Below are 20,509 nucleotides of genomic sequence, written 5' to 3' on the forward strand. Positions count from 1 at the left end.
CTAAATAGACACTTCTCCAAAGAGTACATACAGATGTCCAACAGACCTATGAAAAAAATGTTTACCATCACAATGATCAGAGAAATGCAAATTAAAATCACAATGAGATTTAACCTCACACCTGTCAGAATGGCTACCATCAATAAATGAACATACAAGAAGTACTGGCGAGGATGGGGAGAAAAGGGAATCCTCTTGTGTTGGTGGGAGTGCACATTGGTGCAGCTACTGTGGAAAACTGTGGTTTTCTCAAAAAAATAAAAATGGAACTGCCTTATAACCCAGCAATTCCGTCCTAAGAAACCCATAAACACTAATTTGAAAGGATATATGTACCCCTATGTACATTGCAGGATTATTTACAATAGCCAAGATCTGTAAACACCCCAAGTGCCCCTCAGTAGGTGAGTGGATAAAAAAGCTGTGGTAGTTACACAGTGGGCTACTACTTGGCCATAAAAATGAAAATCGTTTCTTTTGTGACAGCATGGATCAACCTGGAGATTGTTATGCTATGTGAAATAAGCCAGTCAGAGAAAGACAAATACCATATGATCTCACTTACATGTAGAATCTAGTGAGTAAAATAAATCGATGAACAAAATATAAACTGAGGCATGGTCACAGCAAACAGACTGACAGCTGTCAGAGGGGAAGAGGTTGGAGAACTGGGTGAAAGAAGGTGAAGAGATTAAGCAATAAAAAATATATATGCATACATAACACAAAGAAACAGACAATAGAGTGATGATATCCAGAGGTAAAGGGGATTGGGAGTAGATGGAGGTGGGCAAAGGGCCGGGGGAAATGGGATGGAAAAAGACTTTGCTTGGAACAATGGGCATGTGATTCAGTGTGCCAATGATGTTTTATCTATTTGTACACTTGAAACCTGTATGGTTTTGCAAACCAGTGTCACCCCAATAAATTCAATAAAACATTTTTTTTTTAAATCTATGTTACTTTACTGAAGAATGTGATAGGTGATCAGAAAAAAAGAAAAAATGTTCTACTTTACATAAGGGAAAACGGTGTAGAAATATTAATTTATGGTTCATTTTCTACAACTAGTTGTGAGATTGATTAGAAATCTAAGTTCTTGGTGTTTTTTTTTTCTGAATTATTGATATTTTTCCAATTTCATTTTTCCAGGATGATCCACATACTAATTTAGTGATTGAAGCTATAAAAAATGATCACCTAAGACAAATGGAACGTGAAAGGTAATACTTGGGGCACTTAATAATTAAAACAAGATAATATAGGTTAAATTTGTAAAAAAGAGTTGAATGGGCATCTGATTATTTTATTCAAAACTTGTTATATGTGCTGTATTTCTTGAATAGTCCTGTTGTTTCACCATTCCTGTACTTTACTGGGTTCTTTTTTCTTTTTCACAACAATCTCAGTGCTTATGTTAATTCCAGTTATTCTTACTCATTTATTCTTACTATTTCTTTGTAACTCGCTTTCTCTCTGCATTTGGTACAATACTGGAATTTTGTTTTATTATCTTTATTTTTTAAAATTATATCTTTATGCATTTTTGTCCAGTCTCCCAATTAAACTTCAACTCTCAAAGACAAAATTCTTTCTATTTATTTTATTTCTTCCTTTCTCCAGTAAGAGGTACCTAGTCTCTGCCAAGTATGTTTTGGAACTTTTAATATTTATTGACTATGCAACAGGTATATTAGTAGTATATCACATGATATACAGGGCCTTTAGTTTCTTTAAAATTGTGGTAAAATACACATAACATAAAAATTTACCATCTTAACCATGGTGCATATTTCTTCATAGTTCAGTAGTGTTAAGTACATTCACAATGATTTGTAGCAAGAATTTCTTTGTCTTCCCAAACTGAAACTCTGTACCCATTTAAAACGATTTTCAAGCATCCCCTCTTCAGTCCCTGGCACCCACCTTTCTACTTTGTATCTATGAATTTGTCTGCTCTAGTAACCTCAGATATCCAATTATTTGTCCTTTTGTGACTGTCATTATCACTTAGTATAATGTCCTCAAGGTTCATCCATGTTGTAATATGTGTCAGAATTTCCTTCCTTTTTAATTCTGAAGGATACTTCATTACATTCATGGAAGGCCCTTAATCTTTAGGAAGCAGTTTAACAGTAAAAATAAAACAGGCCCCGGCCAGGTAGCTTAGTTGGTTAGAGCCTTGTCCTGATACGCCTAGGTTGCAGGTTCAATCTCCAGTCAGGGCACATACAAGAAGCAACCAATGAATGCATAAATAAGTGGAACAACAAACTGATGTCAGCCTCTCCCTCTCTCTCTCCCTCCCCCCTTCCTCTCTAAAATCAATCAAACAGTAAAACTGGGACTACTTCTGAGAACATAGAGTAGATGTACTTTCCCCTGATCCTCCCACTAAGTCCAAATAAAAACCCTGGAAATCAAATGTAAAATATAATATATATAGAAAGGTAGAGAGAAGAGGGAAGATCAAGGGACCTCGAGACCTGAGGAACAACTTGGCAGTGAGTTTCCCTTATGTTTCACAGACTTCAGCTGAAGAAGCTGGAAAGTAGAAAATATTCATGGGTACATTTATCAAACAAAAAGCCTGCTTTCTGTAGCTAAAGGACAAGGAAAGGGGTAGGCCAGCAAGACAGAAAACTTTAAGACAAATACCACAGAAAAAAAATACTGGCCCCACCCTTACGCATGCCAGCAAAAGCCAAGTGAGGCAGAGCTCAACCTCCCCCCTCGTAAGGCTATAAGGAGACACCCAGTACCCCAAAAGGCCAAATTGGGAGCCATGACTTTAATCCCTAAAGGCCCTTCATGAGTCTTACCACTCTGTGGTTTCAGCAGGCAGTACATGGGGAGTCTGGAATTCCACCCCACCCAGTAATAACGAGGCACTACTCCTCCTCTCATGTGGGGTGGTGTCTGAGAAGATGGAGAATTAGGAATTTCATTATCAGCAGTGACAAGGCAACCCCACTGTGGTGTCAGTAGGACCATAGTGGAAGCAGGAACTTACCCCACCCAGAAGAAACAAGGACCTCCTCCTACCTTGGGTGCCATAAAGACCATGTGGGAAAACTGGACTTCTTTTACCTGGCAATAATGAGGTGATATCTCTTTTTCCCCACCAGAGCAATGTCAAAAAAGGCAGCCAAAACAAAAGACAAATAAAATTCCATCTCATAATACAAAATATTCAACTTTTGATTTAAAAAAATTGCTTATCATACAAAAACCTTAAATTGAATGAAAAAAGGCAATCAATAGATGCCAACATTGAGATGACAGAGATGTTAGAATTATTTTTAAAGCAAATGTGTTTTTTAAAAAAACTTCAAGAAGCAATTTATGAACATGCTTAAAATATTAAAAAATAGAAACCCTTGGAAAAGGAATAGTCTCAACAAAGAAATAGAAGCTTTAAAGAAGAGCCAAATAGAAGTTTTAGAAATAAAAATTAAAATAGCTGAAATAGAAAGCTCAGTGGTTGCGCTCAACAGGAGAATGAAGGGGAAAGGGGGAAAGATTCAGTGAACTGGAAGATAAAAGTTGGAAATTACCCAATCTGAACAACAGGGGAAAATAGACAAAAGGGAAAAAAGTGAAGAGAGCTCAGAGACTTCTGGGACTTTAACATAAGATCTAAGATTTGTGTCATCCATGTCTAGGAAGCAGCTAAAGAAATAATGGCTGGTAACTCCCAAAACTTAGCAAGAAAAAATACTTATGACACAAGAAACTGACTGAATTCCAAAGAGGATAAACCCAAGGAAATCATGTCAAGATAGATCATGATTAAACTTCTGAAAAGTAAAGGCCATGTCTTGAAATGAGGCAGAGAATAACAACATGTAAGGGAAAAGTGATTGAATGACAGTGGAAAAGTCTTAAATCAGTAACCTAAACTCCCAGCTGCAGAACCTTAAAAAAAAAAAAAAAAAAAAAAAAAAAAAAAGGAAAAAGGAAAAAAAAATCAACAGAAAGGAAGCAGAAGGAAAGAAATAATATGGAACAGAAACCATTGCCATTGGAGATAAAAACAATAGATAACATCAATGAAGTACTTCTAACACAGCTAACAAAAAGAGAGAAGACACAAATTACCAATGTCAGGAACAAAACAGAGGCTCTCACTAATGACCCTGCAGACATCAAAAGGATAATAAGGGGATACTACAAACATCCCTATACACATAAATTTGACAACTTAGACTAAATAGACCACTTTTCTGGAAACAAAAGCTACCACAACTCACTCTATATGAAATAGAGCATTTGAAGAGCCCCTGTACATGTTAGGGAAATTGAATTTATAATTTAAAACTCCCAAGAGAGATATCTCCTGGCCCAAATTGTTTTACTAGGAAATTATAGCAAATGTTTAAAGAAGAGATAACATCAGTTCTATACAGTCTCTTCCAGAAAGGAAATTTATTTCATAAACTTGTGTTACCATGATACCAAAATAAGACAGACAGTACCCAAAAAAGGGGAGGAGGGGAACCATAGATCAATATCTTATGAATAGAGATGCAAAAATCCTTGGGAAATACTAGTGAACCAAAAATACTATCAAAATATAAAGAGGATTATGTGCCATGACCAAGAGGGATTTGTTCTAGAAATGCAAGATTTGTCTACCATCTAAAAATCAGTTAATATAATACAGAGTATGAGTTAAATGAAGGAGAAAAACAGCATGATCATGTCAGTATAAACATAACATTTTTGGACAAAATTCAAAAATGCTTTCTTGTTAAACAAACAAACAAAATCTTTAAAAGCTATGAGTAGAAAGGAAGTGCCTTTCTGGAATTATGATAGGAGTTACATTGAATCTGGTAAAGACATCTATGTCACACCCACAATCTGGCATTACACTTAATTGTGAAAGACTGAATAATTTCCACCTCAGATTAAGAACAAGAGAAGGGTATCTACTCTCACTAGGTCTACCCAACATGTGCTGGATGTTCTAGCTATGGAAATTAGGCAATAAAAGGGAGTAAGATACCTCCAGATTGGAAAGGAAGAAGTAGAAATATCTCTATTTACAGATCACATGATCTTGAATACAGAATATCCAACATACAGTTTTAGAATCTGCTAAAAAATGATTATCACTAACAAACGAGCTCAGCAAGGTTGCAGAGTAAACTATCAATACCCAAAAGTCAATAGTACACTATAGAAATATACTACACCAATGAAGTATATGAAAATGAAAGTACCAATTACATTTATAATAGCAAAAATTAATTAGGAGTCAATATAACTAAGGAAGTGCAAAACTTATGCTCTAAAAACTGTAACACATTTTTTAAAAGAAGCACTACATAAATGGAATGACATCACATGTTAATGCATAGGCACATAATGTTTAAGATGACAGTGCTCCCAAAATTACTTTATAGATTCAATGTAATCCCCATCATAATTCCATCAGTATTTTTAAAGAAAGGGACAAGTTGATTCTAGAATTTATATGGAAATATAAGGGATTCAGAATAGTCAAAACAATGTTGAAAGAAAAGACAAAGTTGGAGGACTCAAACTATAAAAAACTATAAATCTAAATCAGTCAAGTCAGTGTGGTAGTACTTAATCTAGTAGCATAAAGATAGACATACAAATCATTGAGAATTCAGAAATAAACTTACATTTATAGTCAATAAAGGTACCAATACAATCAATGAGGAAAAGATAGCTTTTTCAACAAATCATGTTGGAACAATAGATATGCTCAGGCGAAAGAATGAAGCTGGACCTCTCTCTCACACCAAACACAAAAAACTACTTCAGGATGGATTGTAGACTTACATGCAAGGGCTAGACCTATAAAATTCTCAGGGGAAAAAATATAGAAATAAATATTGTTGACCTTGTGTTAGACAATGGCTTCTTATATTTGACAACAAAAGCACATGAAAAGGAAATAAATAGGTGAATTGGACTTCATCAAAGTTAAAAAACTTTTGTTCTTCAAAAGATGTCATCAGGAAAGTGAAAAGACAATGCACAGAATGGGAGAAAACATTTGCAGGCCATGTATCCAAGAAGGAACTTATTTCTGCAATACATAAAGAAGTCTTCCAATTCAATAATTAAAAGGCCAAAACCCAATTTAAAATGTACAAAGGATCTGAATAGACATTTCTTCAGAATAGACATGCAAATGCCTAATAAGCACAATACAAGGTGCTTAACCTTTGTGCTCCCTGGGGAAATGCAGCTCAACCCCACCAGGAGTTATCACTTCACACCCACTAGTATGACTAATAAAAAAAGACAGATATAATAACAAGTATTGGTGAGGATGTAGAGAAGTTGAAATCTTATATATTGATGGTGGAAATATAAAATGGTACAGCCACTTTAGAAAACAGTATGGAAATTCCTCAGAAGATTAAATCAGCAATTTCTTTCCTAGGTGTGTACCCAAAAGAAATTAGAACATATGTCCACACAATAATTATACACGAATGTTTATGGCAGCATTATTCATAACAAATAAAAAGTAGAAACAACCCAAATTTCCACAACTGGTGGACACATGATATATGGTCTAGCTATACAATAGAATAGTATTTAGTCATAAAAAAGAATGAAATACTGATATATGCTACAGTACACATAAACCATGAAACATTATGATAAATATCAATAAAAGAGGCCAATCCCATAAGACCAATACTCTATGATTCTACTTATGAATAAAAGGCACAGATGAGGCAAATCTATATCTTTCTTTAATGGCCATTTTCTTTCTTGTACATATCAGTGCAGGTTATGTTATCAGCTGCAGAGCCTTTTTTCTCTCCAGTGTCTCTTTCTTCCTTTAGTTTGTCAGCATGTATCATAAAGTAGAAGTGAACTGTTGACTCAGAAGGAAGTAATGGCTTCCAATTCCTAGTCATGAGATTCAACCTGACTTAGAGGTTTATAGTATAGCTGCCCACAATTCAGTAGGCTTCATTGTATGTTCATTTTGATCAATAATGTTTACACTTAAATTTTCTTAAATTCCTCTCCCATGGACATTTTCTCATCGCTTTTAGAGAGAGAGAGAGATTGAGAGGAGGAAAGGGGGAGAAAGAGAGAGATTGAAACATTGATGTGAGAAACATCGATTGGTTGCCTTCTCATATGTGCCCTGACCAGAGAATGAACCTACAACCTGGTTATGTGCCCTGACCAAGAATCGAACCCACAACCTTTCAGTCTGTGGAACAGTACTCCAACCAACTGAGCAACACTGGCCAGAATAACACTTAAATTTTTTTAAATTTTATACCATGTTTCTTTATAAATTTTTGTTTGTTTGTTTGATGTAGAAAAGCCATGGCAGAAAAATACATCATGACAGCTGCAAAACTCATTGCTCCTGTAATTGAAACATCTTTTGCTGTAGGATATGATTGGTAAGAGAAATTCACTATAACTGGATGGGTATGGTATTTTCATAATGTATACTTTTATTGGTTTAAAATTTTATCTACTATGATTTGCAAATTTTTCTCTTATTTTGTTCATTACCTTGTCATTTTGTTGATGGTCTCCTTTGCTATGCAGAAACTATTTAGTCTGATAGCGTCCTACTTGTTTAGTTTTTATTTTGCTCCATGTAGGTATTATATCCAAATAGTCATTGCCAACACCATTGCCAAGGAGCTTTTTCCCTTTTATTTTCCTGGAAGGTTTATGATTTTTATTTCTGATTTTATTTATTTGAGCCTTTTTTTACCCAGATAATCTACCTAAAAATTAGTCTATCTTTACAAAAAACTAGTTTATTTTCATTGATCTTTTCTATTGTTTTTCTAGTTTCTGTTTCATTTATTTCTTCTCTGGTGTTTTTTGGGGGGTGGGTTTCTTTGTTATTTCCTTCTGCTAACTTTGGGCTCAGTTTTTTGTTTATTTGTTTTTGTTTGTTTTAGTTCCTTGAGGTGTAAAGTTTGGGGTTTTTTTTTAATGACTTAATGTAGGTATTTATTGCTATAAATTTGCTTTTGGAACAGCTTTTGCTGCATCCCACACGTTTTGGTATGTTTTGTTTTCATTTTATTTGTTTTAGGATATTTTAAAATTTTTCTAACGTCCTCTTTGACCCATTCAGGGATGTGATTTTTTTTTGGGAGGGGGGTGGTGATTCCATCTTCATTGTGTATCAGGGCTTAGATGATCAACACCAGTGAGCATCACAAGCCACTCACCTGCCCTTCTTTTCTATCAATCAATATCTAGATTAAGTTAGCCCTGGGATGTGATTTTTAATTTCCATGTATTTGTGAATTTTTCAGTTTTCCTTTTGTTATTGATTTACAGTTACATACTATTTGCTAAGGTTTGTTTTATGGCACCACATGATCTATCCTGGAGAATTCTGCATGTTCATTTGAAAAGAATATGTATTATGCTGCTCTTGGATGAAATGTTCTGTATATATATATTAGGTCAATTCGATCTAAGGTAGAGTTCAACTCCAATGTTTCCTTGTTGATTTTCTGTTTGGATAATTGATCCATTATTGAAAATGGGGTATTCAAATTCCCTACTATTATTGTGTGGTTGTCTGTTTCTCCCTTTAGATCTGTATTTCCTTAATATATTTTGGTGCTGTGATATTAAAAACATATATATTTATGATTGTTATATCTTCTTGATGAATAGACCTTTTGTTGTTAAATAACCTTCTTTATATTTTGCTACAGTTTTTGACTTAAAGTCTGTTTTGTCTGATATAAGTATAGCTACCTTTTGATTTTCTCTTATACATGAAATATCTTTTTCCATCCCTTCACTTTGAAGCTATGTGTTCTTAAGGCTGAAGTGAGTCTCTTTTAGGTATGATATACTTAGGACTTCATTTTAATTCATTCAGATACTCTATGTCTTTGGATTGGAGAATTTAATCCATTTACACTTAAAGTAATTTTTGATAAGTAATAATGTTGATAGGTTAATTAGTAATTATTGATAGGTACTAATGTCATCTTATTGTATTCTGTCTCTTTTGTAGTTGCCTTGTCCCTTCTTCCTCCTTTCTCTTTTGCTGTCTTTGTGAATTGATAATTTTATGTAGTGGTGTGGTTTCATTCATTTCCCTCTTCTGTGTATCTACTGTAGGTTTTTGCTTACATAAAACATCTTACAGAAGTCCATTTTTAGCTAATAGCAACTTAATTTCAATTGCACATAAAAAGTCAACCCATTTACACCACCCCCATTATTTTTTTTCAGATATTACAATTTACATCATTTTATATTATGTATTCATTAACAAATTATTTTAATTATACTTTTTAGTACATTTTATTGATTATGCTATTACAGTTGAACCATTATTTTTCTCCCCTTTATTCCCTTTCACCTTGCAACCCCCTTCTATCAGCATCACCCCCCGCCCCGCTTAGTTCATGGCAATGGCTAATACTTGTAAGTTCTTTGGCTGCTCCATTTCCTATACTATTCTTATCCTCCTCCTGTCTATTTTGTACCTACCATCTATGCCGCTTATTCCCTGTATCTTTTCCCCCATTCTCCGCCCTCCCCCTTCCCCGCTGATAACCCTCCATGTGATCTCCATTTCTGTGATTTTGTTCCTGTTCTAGCTGTTTGCTTAGTTTGTTTTTGTTTTTCTTAGGTTCAGTTGTTGACAGTTGTGAGTTTGTTGCCATTTTACTCTTCCTAGTTTTTGATCTTCTTTCTCTTAAATAAGTCCCTTTAACATTTCATATAGTAAGGGCTTGGTGACGATGAACCCCTTTAACGTTACCTTATCTGGGAAGCACTTATCTGCCCTTCCATTCTAAATGATAGCTTTTCTGGATAGAGTCATCTTGGATGTACGTCCTTGTCTTTCACGACTTTGAGTACTTGCCAGCCCCTTCTTGCCTGTAAGGTTACTTTGAGAAATCAGCTGATAGTCTTATGGGAACTCCTTTGTAGGCAACTGTCTCCTTTTCTGTTGCTGCTTTGAAGATGCTCTCCTTATCTTTAATCTTGGGTAATGTAATTATGATGCGCCTTGGTGTGTGCTTCCTTGGCTCCAACTTCTTTGGGGCTCTCTGTGCTTCCTGGACTTCCTGGAAGCCTATTTCCTTTGCCAGGTTGGGGAAGTTCTCCTTCATTGTTTTTTCAAAAAAGTTTTCAGTTTCTTGCTCTTCCTCTTCTCCTCCTGGAACCCCTATGATTCAGATGTTGAGACGTTTAAAGTTGTCCCAGAGGTTTCTCAGCCTCACCTCATATTTTTGAATTTCTCTTTCATCATTCTGTTCTGGTTGACTGTTTATTTCTTCCTTCTGCTCCAAATCATTGATCTGAGTCCCGGTTTCCTTCCCTTCACTGTTGGTTTCCTATGTATTTTTCTTTATTTCACTTTGCATAGCCTTTACTTTTTCCTCTATTTTGCGACCATACTCAATCATTTCTGTGAGCATCTTGGCTACCCGTGTTTTGAACTCTGCATCTGATAGGTTGGCCATCTCTTTGTTGCTTCGTTCTTTTTCTGGAGTTTTGATCTGTTCTTTCATTTGGGCCATATTTCTCTGTCTCGCTGCTCCTGTTACATTGTAAGGGGCAGAGCATTAGGTATTCCCTGAGGCAGGGTAACCCACGTGGCTGAATTGTGGTGCTGTATGTGGTGGAGGGATCAAAGAGGGAACAATGCCGCTTGCTCAGCTCCTGGCCGGTTTTCAGTCACTTCCCCTGTTACCCAGTCACTTCTCCTGCTACCCACAAGCAAACTGGGCCCTTTTGGTGCCAATTCTTGGGTGGGTGGGTTTGGGTACCTTCTAGGGCCCTGTGGGTCTCTCCAACAAACTTTCCTATGAAGCCAGGAGTTTCTCCCCCCACCACAACCCCCACAAGTCTTTACAGCCAGAGGTTTTGAGGCTTTATTTCCCCCTGCTGGAATCCTGGGTTGCATGTTCTGTCTCAATCCCCAGTTGTTACTCACAGTTTAGCCACATGCATATGTGGGACAGTCCGGTCTCCCAGCCATCTTCTCGCCTGCCCAGCCCTCCCAACACAGCTTGCCGTATGTCCTCTCTGTCCCGGCTGTCCATCTCGCTCCTCCTGCCAATCTGGATGAATGTTTCTTCTTTAACTCCTTGGTTGTCGGACTTCCATACAGTTGGATTTTCTGGCAGTTCTAGTTTTTTGTTCTTAAATTTGTTGTTGCCTTCTTTTGGTTGTTTTTGGTTTTTAAATTTGTTGGCCTTCTTTTGGTTGTGCGAGGATGCAAAGCGTATCTATCTATGCCTCCATCTTGGCCAGAAGTCTAAGTTATACTTATATCTGATCTTGTATCTTTTAACATTTATACTATATCTTAGTGATTAACACATCACCGTATGAAAATATTAAACTATTCTGAATTTGACTGTATAGTTACCTTTTCCAACATGTTTTATATTTCCTCATGTTTGCATGTTACTAGTTAGCATCTCTTTATTTCATTTTGAAGAACTCCTTTCAGCATTTCTTGTAAAGGTAGATCTAGTGGTGATGAATCCCCTCAGCTTTTGTTCACTTGTGTATAAGTGTCTTTGATTTCTGACAGGCAACTTTACCAGGCAATGTATTCTTGGTTGATCCAATCTTTTTTTCTTCTCTTTGTATATATCATCCCACTCTTCTGAACCGCTAGATTTCTGCTAAGAAATTTCCTGATAGCCTTATGGGGGTTCTTTATATGCAAGGAATTATTTTCTTCTTGCTGACTTTAAAATTCTCTCTTTGTGTATGACTCGCTAGTGTCATTATAATGTGTCTTGGAGAAGATTGTTTTGGGTTGAAATTTTTGGAATTACATATTAGCTTGAATTTACATATCCAAGTCTCTTCCCAGTTTAGAAAAGGTCTTAGCCGTTATTTCTTTAAATAAACTTTCTGCTCTTTCTTCTTCTCTTTTCCTTTTAGGACTCCAGCACTACATAGATTTTTTTTTAATCGTATCCCAAAATTCATGTAGGCTTTTTTACTCTTACTCATTCTCCTATTTTGTTCCCCTAACTGATGAATTGAAATGATCTGTCTTTCAGTTCACTAATTCTTTCTCTGCTTGCTTGAATCTCTTGTTGAAGTCTTTTATGAATTCTTCAGTTCAATCATTGTATTCTTCAGCTCTAGGATTTCTGTGTGTGTTCGTTTGTTTGTTTTTTTCATCGTCATCTGAGGATATGTTTTATTGATTTTGGAGAGAGAAGAGAGAAAAATATGAGAGATATGAGAGAGAAACATCCATCAGTTGCCTACCATATATGCCCCAACTGGGGATCGAACCCACAACCTACGTATGTGCCCTGACTGGGGATTGAACCCGCAACTTTTTGGTGTATGAGATGATGCTTCAACCAGCTGAGCCACTGAGACAGGCCTCTGTTTTTCAACAGCTCCTAGGTCTTTATTGAACTTCTCTATTTATTTATCCATTCATTGTGTTTTTAATTTGTGTTCATTGTGTTCATTGTGTTATTAATTTCATTTAGTTGTCTGTCTATCTTCTTGTAGTTCACCAGATTTCTTTAAAAGAATTATTCTGAATTCTTTGTCAGAAAGTTCATAGGTTCCCATTTTTTAGGATCACTCATTGGAGCATCATTAGTTTCTTTTGGTGGTGATAAATTTCATTGATTATTTATGGTGCTGTGTCCTTGGTGTCTGTACATTTTAGGAACTGGGTACCTCTTCCAGTCTTTGAAGATTGCGTCTGTTGGGCAAAGTCTCTCTACAATTAGCCTATCCAGAGAATCTGTGTGTACCATTTGGTACTGTTCATGGGCAGGCCTGCTATTGGAATAGTTGGCTGGCAAGTCTCTTGTCTGAGCTATCAGGTTGGCAGGCCTAGTACTTGGGTACATAGGGACCAGCCTGGAGCTTGGGTCCATTGGACAGGCCTTTGCTTGAATCTGTGGTGATGGGGCAGGGATCTTAGTCTGAGTGGGCATACCTGGATTCTAGGTCTTCAAGCACAAATCAGGCACTAGGGACCCCTGGGGTGGGTTTAGCATCTAGGCACAGAGGCTGGTCCTGTACTAGGATAGGCCAGGTGCCTACCTGGAGGCTAGGGACATACAGGCCAGCCTGGTCCCAGAGAAAGCCTGGAGTCTGGGGCTGCAATAATTGCTTATAACCTGGGACCTCTGGGGCTGGCCTGGAAGTTAGATCTGCAGAGGTTGTTATGGCACGTGGGTGTACCAGGAACTTATATCCATGGGAGCTGGCCTAGGCTAGCCCCTATGTCCATGGGGATGGCCTGATGTGGGCTGGCATCTGGTGTGACACAGTCACATGTCCAGGAGACACATGCAAATTTTTGAAAGTAAAAGGTTAGTAAGGATAAAGGTGGGGGTGGGGTGGGAGGAAGACATTCTAAGTAGAGAGAAGAGTATTCTCAAAGATGCAAATGCTGGCAGTGTTTCTCACATAGAGTCCTCAAGATAGTTAAGCCCTAAGGTTCTGAGGTATCCTGTTCATCTAGAATGGTGAGAACTATGTACAATCATTAAGAAAATTGAGGGAAAATGACTCAATTTTCTTTAGGGCTGCCTTCCTTTGCAGAACCCCATTTGAGGAAGATGGGCAAAAGAGCACAATGCATTTGTCTTTGAGGCCCTTGGTTTGTTAGCAGCACCATGTTGAATGAATCCATGTATTAAATAGCTCCTATTTTTCTGGTCTTCAACATTTGTGCACATGCTATCCCCCCTTCCTGGAATGTCCTTCCCATTTTTGTCATCAGTTCTTACTTATTCTTCATACTGAGTTTAGATATCTCTGGGATTCCTTTCTCCAGTCTGGTTTAGAGTCTCTACCTCTGTATTCCTTTATTCTTTACAACAATTCTCACACAGGATGTAACTCACTGGCCTGCTTCCTTCATAAGGACATAAACCATATCTTATATATACTTACATCCCTGTACCAAAAATAATGAACATAATGTCTGATGTACAGCAGACAGTAAATGTTTTCAGACTGCATACCTGAATCAGTGGTTTCCAAATTCTTTTCTTGAAGTTCTTGAGGTTTCATTAGCCATGTCTTCAGGTTAATTTGGGACAGAGAGTCATTGAAAGGGTCCCTGAGCAGGCAGGGCTTCAAGTCCTCTCTCCTTACTTCAAGTACACTCTCTCTCTTGTAATCAAGGTTAAAGAAAAAAAAAAAAAGATTCTCTTTGAAGAAAGGGGTCTTCTGCTTTAATAGTTTTAAACTATCAGTCTGGGAGAGTGGTTTTGAAACTTTTTTTTTAACTGGACCCTCAGTAAAAAATATTTTTCCATTGTCTACTGAAATTTACAGTTTCATGAAACAACCCTTGCCCTTATTATGTACAATGTAAAATTAGAGTTTTCCTATTCCATTTTTGTAAAATAAGGCCCATGAGTCCTGACTGGTATGGCTCAGTGGGTTGAGCATCATCCTGTAGAGAAAAGGTTTACCAGTTTAATTCCTGGTCAAGGCACATGCCTAGGTTGCAAGCCAGGTCCCCAAATGGGGGCGTGTGAGAGGCAACTGATCGATATAGCTCTCACACATTGATGTTTCTCTGCTTCTCTTTTCCCTCTATCCCCCTCTCTAAAAATAAATTTTAAAAAATATTTAAAAAAATAAAATAAGGGCCCTGGCTGGTGGGCTCAGTGGATTGAGTGCCAGCCTGCGAACCAAGGGGTTGCCAGTTCGATTCCCAGTCAGAACACATGCCTGGGTTGTAAGCCAGGTCCCCAGTGGGGGGTGTGCAAGAGGCAATCACACATTGATGTTTCTCTCTCTCTCTTTCTCCCTCCTCTCTGGGATTCCTCCCTCTCCCTCTCTCTAAAAAAATAAATATTAAAAAATAAATAAAGTAGAAAAGGGACTTCTGGCCAAGATGGCAGCATAGGCAGACATAGCTCACCTCTTCACACAATCACATCAAAATTACAACTAAAATATAGAACTACCATCATTCAGGAACATCAGAAATCAAGCTAAATGGAAGTCTGACAACTAGGAATTAAAGAAACCACATCCATTCAGGTTGGTAGGTGGGGATCAGACACGGAACAGGCTAGTCTCACACCCATGTGGATAAAAATTTGAGAGGGGTATCTCAAGAGCAAAGAGTCCCAGACCCACACCAGACCCCCCCAGCCCACAATTCCAGTGCCAGGAAGATAAGTCCCTACAACTTCTGACTGCAAAAACCAGCAGGGATTGAGTTGGGGGAAGAAACTTCTGGAGCCCCAAGCAGTTTCTCTTAAAGAACCCACACATGGACTCACCTATTCAGATCCACTCCCATTGAGCTCCAGCATCAGGGTAGCAGCTTGAAAGGCACCAGTGGCATACAGGGAGAAACTGAAGTGTCTGGCATCAAGGCAAGCAGAGGCCATCGTCCCCCTTTGCTAAACCGTCCCCAAACAGAGCTGGTAAGTTGGTGCCATATCTGAGACTCCAACAACCTGCCAACATTGTTTGACCTGCCTTGGAGATCCCCAAAGGCTCTATCCCATCCAACTTACAGGCCCACCCAAGCTGCTTTTCCATAAGAAGGGCTGGTCTTGGCTCCTAAATCCTATCAAACAGCTGGCTCCAGGGAGCCCTAGCCACAGCCAGATTAGATTCACAGCTTGACTTCCCCTGGGAATTTCCAAGCCCGGAACAAGTGGCTGCCATCTCAGATTGCTATACAGCTCAGGCAGGGTGTCCCAGGCAAAACACAGGCGGAGGCTAACCATGGCCTGAATGACCCAGGAAACGCCAGGGCTGTGCACCTAGTGGACAGATACAGACCACGTTGGAGCACTACCACCCTGCGCCTGCACAGCTGATCCTCCATGGAGGGAGGAGGTTGATGGTCCGTGGTCACAACCAGTCCTTGTAGCTGACTGGCCTGGATAAATCCCTTCCATTGATCTGCCAACAGCAACCAAGGCAGATCCACTGCAAGAGGAGGGTGTACTCAGTCCACATGAAGGGCACACTTTGAGTACCCAGTCTGCGTGATAGGGGAGGCTGTGCCACTGGAACCTACAGGACACCTACTACATTAAGCCACACTATCAAGATACAGAGTCAAAGCAGCTCTATTTAATATATAGAAACAAACATTGGGAGGCTGCCAAAACAAGGAGACAATGAAACATTGCCCAAATGAAAAAGATTAAAACTCCATAAAAAAGAGCTAAATGAAATGGAGCTAAGCAATCTATCAGATGTGGAGTTCAAAACACTGTTTATAAGGATGCTCAAGGAACTCAGTGATGACCTCAACAGCATAAAAAAGACCCAATCAGAAACAAAGGATACACTAATTGAAATAAAGAACAATTCACAGGGAAACAACAGTAGAGTGGGTGAAGTCAAGAATCAAATCAGTGATATGGAACATAAGAAAGCAAAAAACAACAAATCAGAAGAACAAGAAGAAAAAAGAATCCAAAAAAATGAGGATAGTATAAACAGAGAAGGACGACTTCAAGAGGTCCAACATTCGCATCATAAGGGTGCCAGAAGGAGAGAAAGAACAAGTTAGAAATCTACTTGAAAAAATAGTGAAAGATAAAACTTCTCTAATTTGGTGAAGGAAATGGACATGCAAGTCCAGATATTACAGAGGCCCAATTATGAATGATGCAAAGAGGCCCATTCCAAGGCACATCATAATTAAAGGCCAAAGGTTAAAGATAAAGAGAGACTCTTAAAAGCAGCAAGAGAAAAGAAGTTAGTTACCAGATGGTTGTCAGATGGGAGAGGGGTGGGGAAGAATGGGTGAAGAGGTGAGGGGTTTAAGAAGTACAAATAGGTCGTTGCAGAATAGCCATGGGGATATAAAGTACACTGTAGAAAATGGAGTAGCCAAAGAATTTATAGGCATGACCAATGGACATGAACAATGGTAGGGGAATTACCTGAGGGAGTAGGGAGCACTGGGTGGAAGGGGGAAAAGGAGGGAAAATCAGGACAACTATAATAGCAAAATCAATAAAATATCATTAAAATAAATAATAAAATAAGGCTCATGATTTTTATTTTAATTATGTTAATTAATCCAGTTAACCCTAAATTGGTTTCAATTGACCTCAATTTAGGAACATTAGTGCAATGGGTTTTGGTATCAATAAAAATTGGGTTCAAATGTTTACTTGACAGTTTTCTACCTGTATGATCTTGGGCCTTGCATTTTCCTATCTGTAGAGAGAATGCTTGTCTTTAAGGGTAGTTGTGAACATTATATGTGATAATGCGTTTAAAGGAATTAGCACAGTGCCTGATACAGATAAAAACAGATGTTCTATATGCTTTGGAAGACAGATCGTTTATACTCTGTTCAAGGTTGGATGCAAAAAATTAAATATATTCTACAACTTCTATTGACTTTTTCTTACCATCAGAGCATTTAAGATAAAAAAAAGTACAATCTTACCTGTTAGAAATTGAAAAGGTTTTATAAACCCCAAAATCAGAATGTAGATATCAATCCAACTTTATTTAAAATACCATAAGTAGGACTTTCAGCCAAGATGGAGGCATAGATAGATACGTTTTGCATCCTCGCACAACCAAAAGAAGGCCAACAAATTTAAAAACCAAAAACAACCAAAAGAAGGCAACAACAAATTTAAGAACAAAAAACTAGAACTGCCAGAAAATCCAACTGTATGGAAGTCCGACAACCAAGGAGTTAAAGAAGAAACATTCATCCAGATTGGCAGGAGGAGCGAGATGGACAGCCGGGACAGAGAGGACATACGGCAAGCTGTGTTGGGAGGGCTGGGCAGGCGAGAAGATGGCTGGGAGACCGGACTGTCCCACATATGCATGTGGCTAAACTGTGAGTAACAACTGGGGATTGAGACAGAACATGCAACCCAGGATTCCAGCAGGGGGAAATAAAGCCTCAAAACCTCTGGCTGTAAAGACTTGTGGGGGTTGTGGTGGGGGGAGAAACTCCTGGCTTCATAGGAAAGTTTGTTGGAGAGACCCACAGGGCCCTAGAAGGTACCCAAACCCACCCACCCAAGAATTGGCACCAAAAGGGCCCAGTTTGCTTGTGGGTAGCAGGAGAAGTGACTGGGTAACAGGGGAAGTGACTGAAAACCGGCCAGGAGCTGAGCAAGCGGCATTGTTCCCTCTTTGATCCCTCCACCACATACAGCACCACAATTCAGCCACGTGGGTTACCCTGCCTCAGGGAATACCTAATGCTCTGCCCCTTACAATGTAACAGGAGCAGCGAGACAGAGAAATATGGCCCAAATGAAAGAACAGATCAAAACTCCAGAAAAAGAACGAAGCAACAAAGAGATGGCCAACCTATCAGATGCAGAGTTCAAAACACGGGTAGCCAAGATGCTCACAGAAATGATTGAGTATGGTCGCAAAATAGAGGAAAAAGTAAAGGCTATGCAAAGTGAAATAAAGAAAAATACATAGGAAACCAACAGTGAAGGGAAGGAAACCGGGACTCAGATCAATGATTTGGAGCAGAAGGAAGAAATAAACAGTCAACCAGAACAGAATGATGAAAGAGAAATTCAAAAATATGAGGTGAGGCTGAGAAACCTCTGGGACAACTTTAAACGTCTCAACATCTGAATCATAGGGGTTCCAGGAGGAGAAGAGGAAGAGCAAGAAACTGAAAACTTTTTTGAAAAAACAATGAAGGAGAACTTCCCCAACCTGGCAAAGGAAATAGGCTTCCAGGAAGTCCAGGAAGCACAGAGAGCCCCAAAGAAGTTGGAGCCAAGGAAGCACACACCAAGGCGCATCATAATTACATTACCCAAGATTAAAGATAAGGAGAGCATCTTCAAAGCAGCAACAGAAAAGGAGACAGTTGCCTACAAAGGAGTTCCCATAAGACTATCAGCTGATTTCTCAAAGTAACCTTACAGGCAAGAAGGGGCTGGCAAGTACTCAAAGTCGTGAAAGACAAGGACGTACATCCAAGATGACTCTATCCAGAAAAGCTATCATTTAGAATGGAAGGGCAGATAAGTGCTTCCCAGATAAGGTAACGTTAAAGGGGTTCATCGTCACCAAGCCCTTACTATATGAAATGTTAAAGGGACTTATTTAAGAGAAAGAAGATCAAAAACTAGGAAGAGTAAAATGGCAACAAACTCACAACTGTCAACAACTGAACCTAAGAAAAACAAAAACAAACTAAGCAAACAGCTAGAACAGGAACAAAATCACAGAAATGGAGATCACATGGAGGGTTATCAGCGGGGAAGGGGGAGGGCGGAGAATGGGGGAAAAGATACAGGGAATAAGCGGCATAGATGGTAGGTACAAAATAGACAGGAGGAGGATAAGAATAGTATAGGAAATGGAGCAGCCAAAGAACTTACAAGTATTAGCCATTGCCATGAACTAAGCGGGGCGGGGGGTGATGCTGATAGAAGGGGGTTGCAAGGTGAAAGGGAATAAAGGGGAGAAAAATAATGGTTCAACTGTAATAGCATAATCAATAAAATATGTGTCAAAAGAATAAAAGTAAGAATAAAATACCATCAGTAATTAAAAGTGAAAGCAGGCTAATAAAAACTGGATGAGGACAGACTAACGGCGGTGACGACCACAGGAGCATGGCGGACACCGACCTATTTATGAAATGTGAGGAGGAAGACCTGGAACCATGGCAAAAAATCAGTGATGTCATTGAAGATTCTGTAGTTGAAGATTGTAATTCAGTGGATAAAACTGCTACAGTTTCTGTGAGCCAGCAGCCAGTCTCGGCTCCAGTGCCCATCGCTGCCCATGCTTCTGTTGCTGGGCACCTCTCTACATCCATCACCATTAGGAGCAGCAGGGTACAGAACAGCGACAGTACAAAGAAGACTCTTGTCACACTAATTGCCAACAACAATGCTGGCAATTCTTTGGTCCAACAAGGTGGACAGCCGCTCATCCTAACCCAGAATCCAGCCCCAGGTCTGGGCACAATGGTTAGTCAACCAGTATTGAGGCCTGTCCAGGTCATGCAGAATGCCAATCATGTGACTAGTTCCCCTGTGGCCTCACAACCAATATTCATCACTACAAAGGGATTTCCGGTAAGAAATGTCCAGCCTGTACAAAATGCAATGAATCAGGTTGGGATTGTGCTGAACGTACAGCAAGGCCAAACAGTGAGACCAATTAGGCTAGTCCCGGCCCCAGGTACCCAGTTTGTTAAGCTGACAGTTGGAGTCCCACAGGTGTTTTCTGAGATGACGCTGATGAGGCCGAGCTCTGCAATGCCTGTGCGGCCCACCACCAACACCTTCACCACTGTCATCCCAGCCACTCTCACCATTCGAAGCACCATCCTACAGTCCCAGTCCCAGCAGACCAAGTCTACTCCCAGCACTTCCACCACTCCCACTGCCACACAGCCGACCTCCTTGGGGCAACTAGTGGTTCAGCCTCCAGGCCAAGCCAACCAGACCTCGAATCCCAAGCTAGCTCCCTCCTTCCCCTCTCTACCTGCAGTGAGCATTACCAGCTTTGTCACTGTGAAGCGACCTGGGGTTACAGGTGA

General features: G+C 39.1%; 1 protein-coding gene across 5 annotated transcripts in view; it reads left to right on the forward strand.

The window, feature by feature from the left end:
• The window catches only part of IFT88 (intraflagellar transport 88), a 211,100-nt gene that overhangs the window by 79,248 nt on the left and 111,343 nt on the right, over positions 1-20,509 (forward strand). For all 5 annotated transcript variants that reach the window (XM_054587970.1, XM_054587966.1, XM_054587968.1 and 2 more), the window contains 2 exons: positions 1,153-1,223; positions 7,332-7,418. In XM_054587970.1, the coding sequence (XP_054443945.1) occupies positions 1,153-1,223; positions 7,332-7,418 (158 nt within the window). The remainder of the gene's footprint in view (positions 1-1,152; positions 1,224-7,331; positions 7,419-20,509) is intronic.

The sequence above is a fragment of the Pteronotus mesoamericanus genome, unplaced genomic scaffold, assembly GCF_021234165.1.
Source record: "Pteronotus mesoamericanus isolate MK-2021 breed Mesoamerican mustached bat unplaced genomic scaffold, CSHL_Meso_final scaffold_125, whole genome shotgun sequence".
Classification (NCBI taxonomy): domain Eukaryota; kingdom Metazoa; phylum Chordata; class Mammalia; order Chiroptera; family Mormoopidae; genus Pteronotus; species Pteronotus mesoamericanus.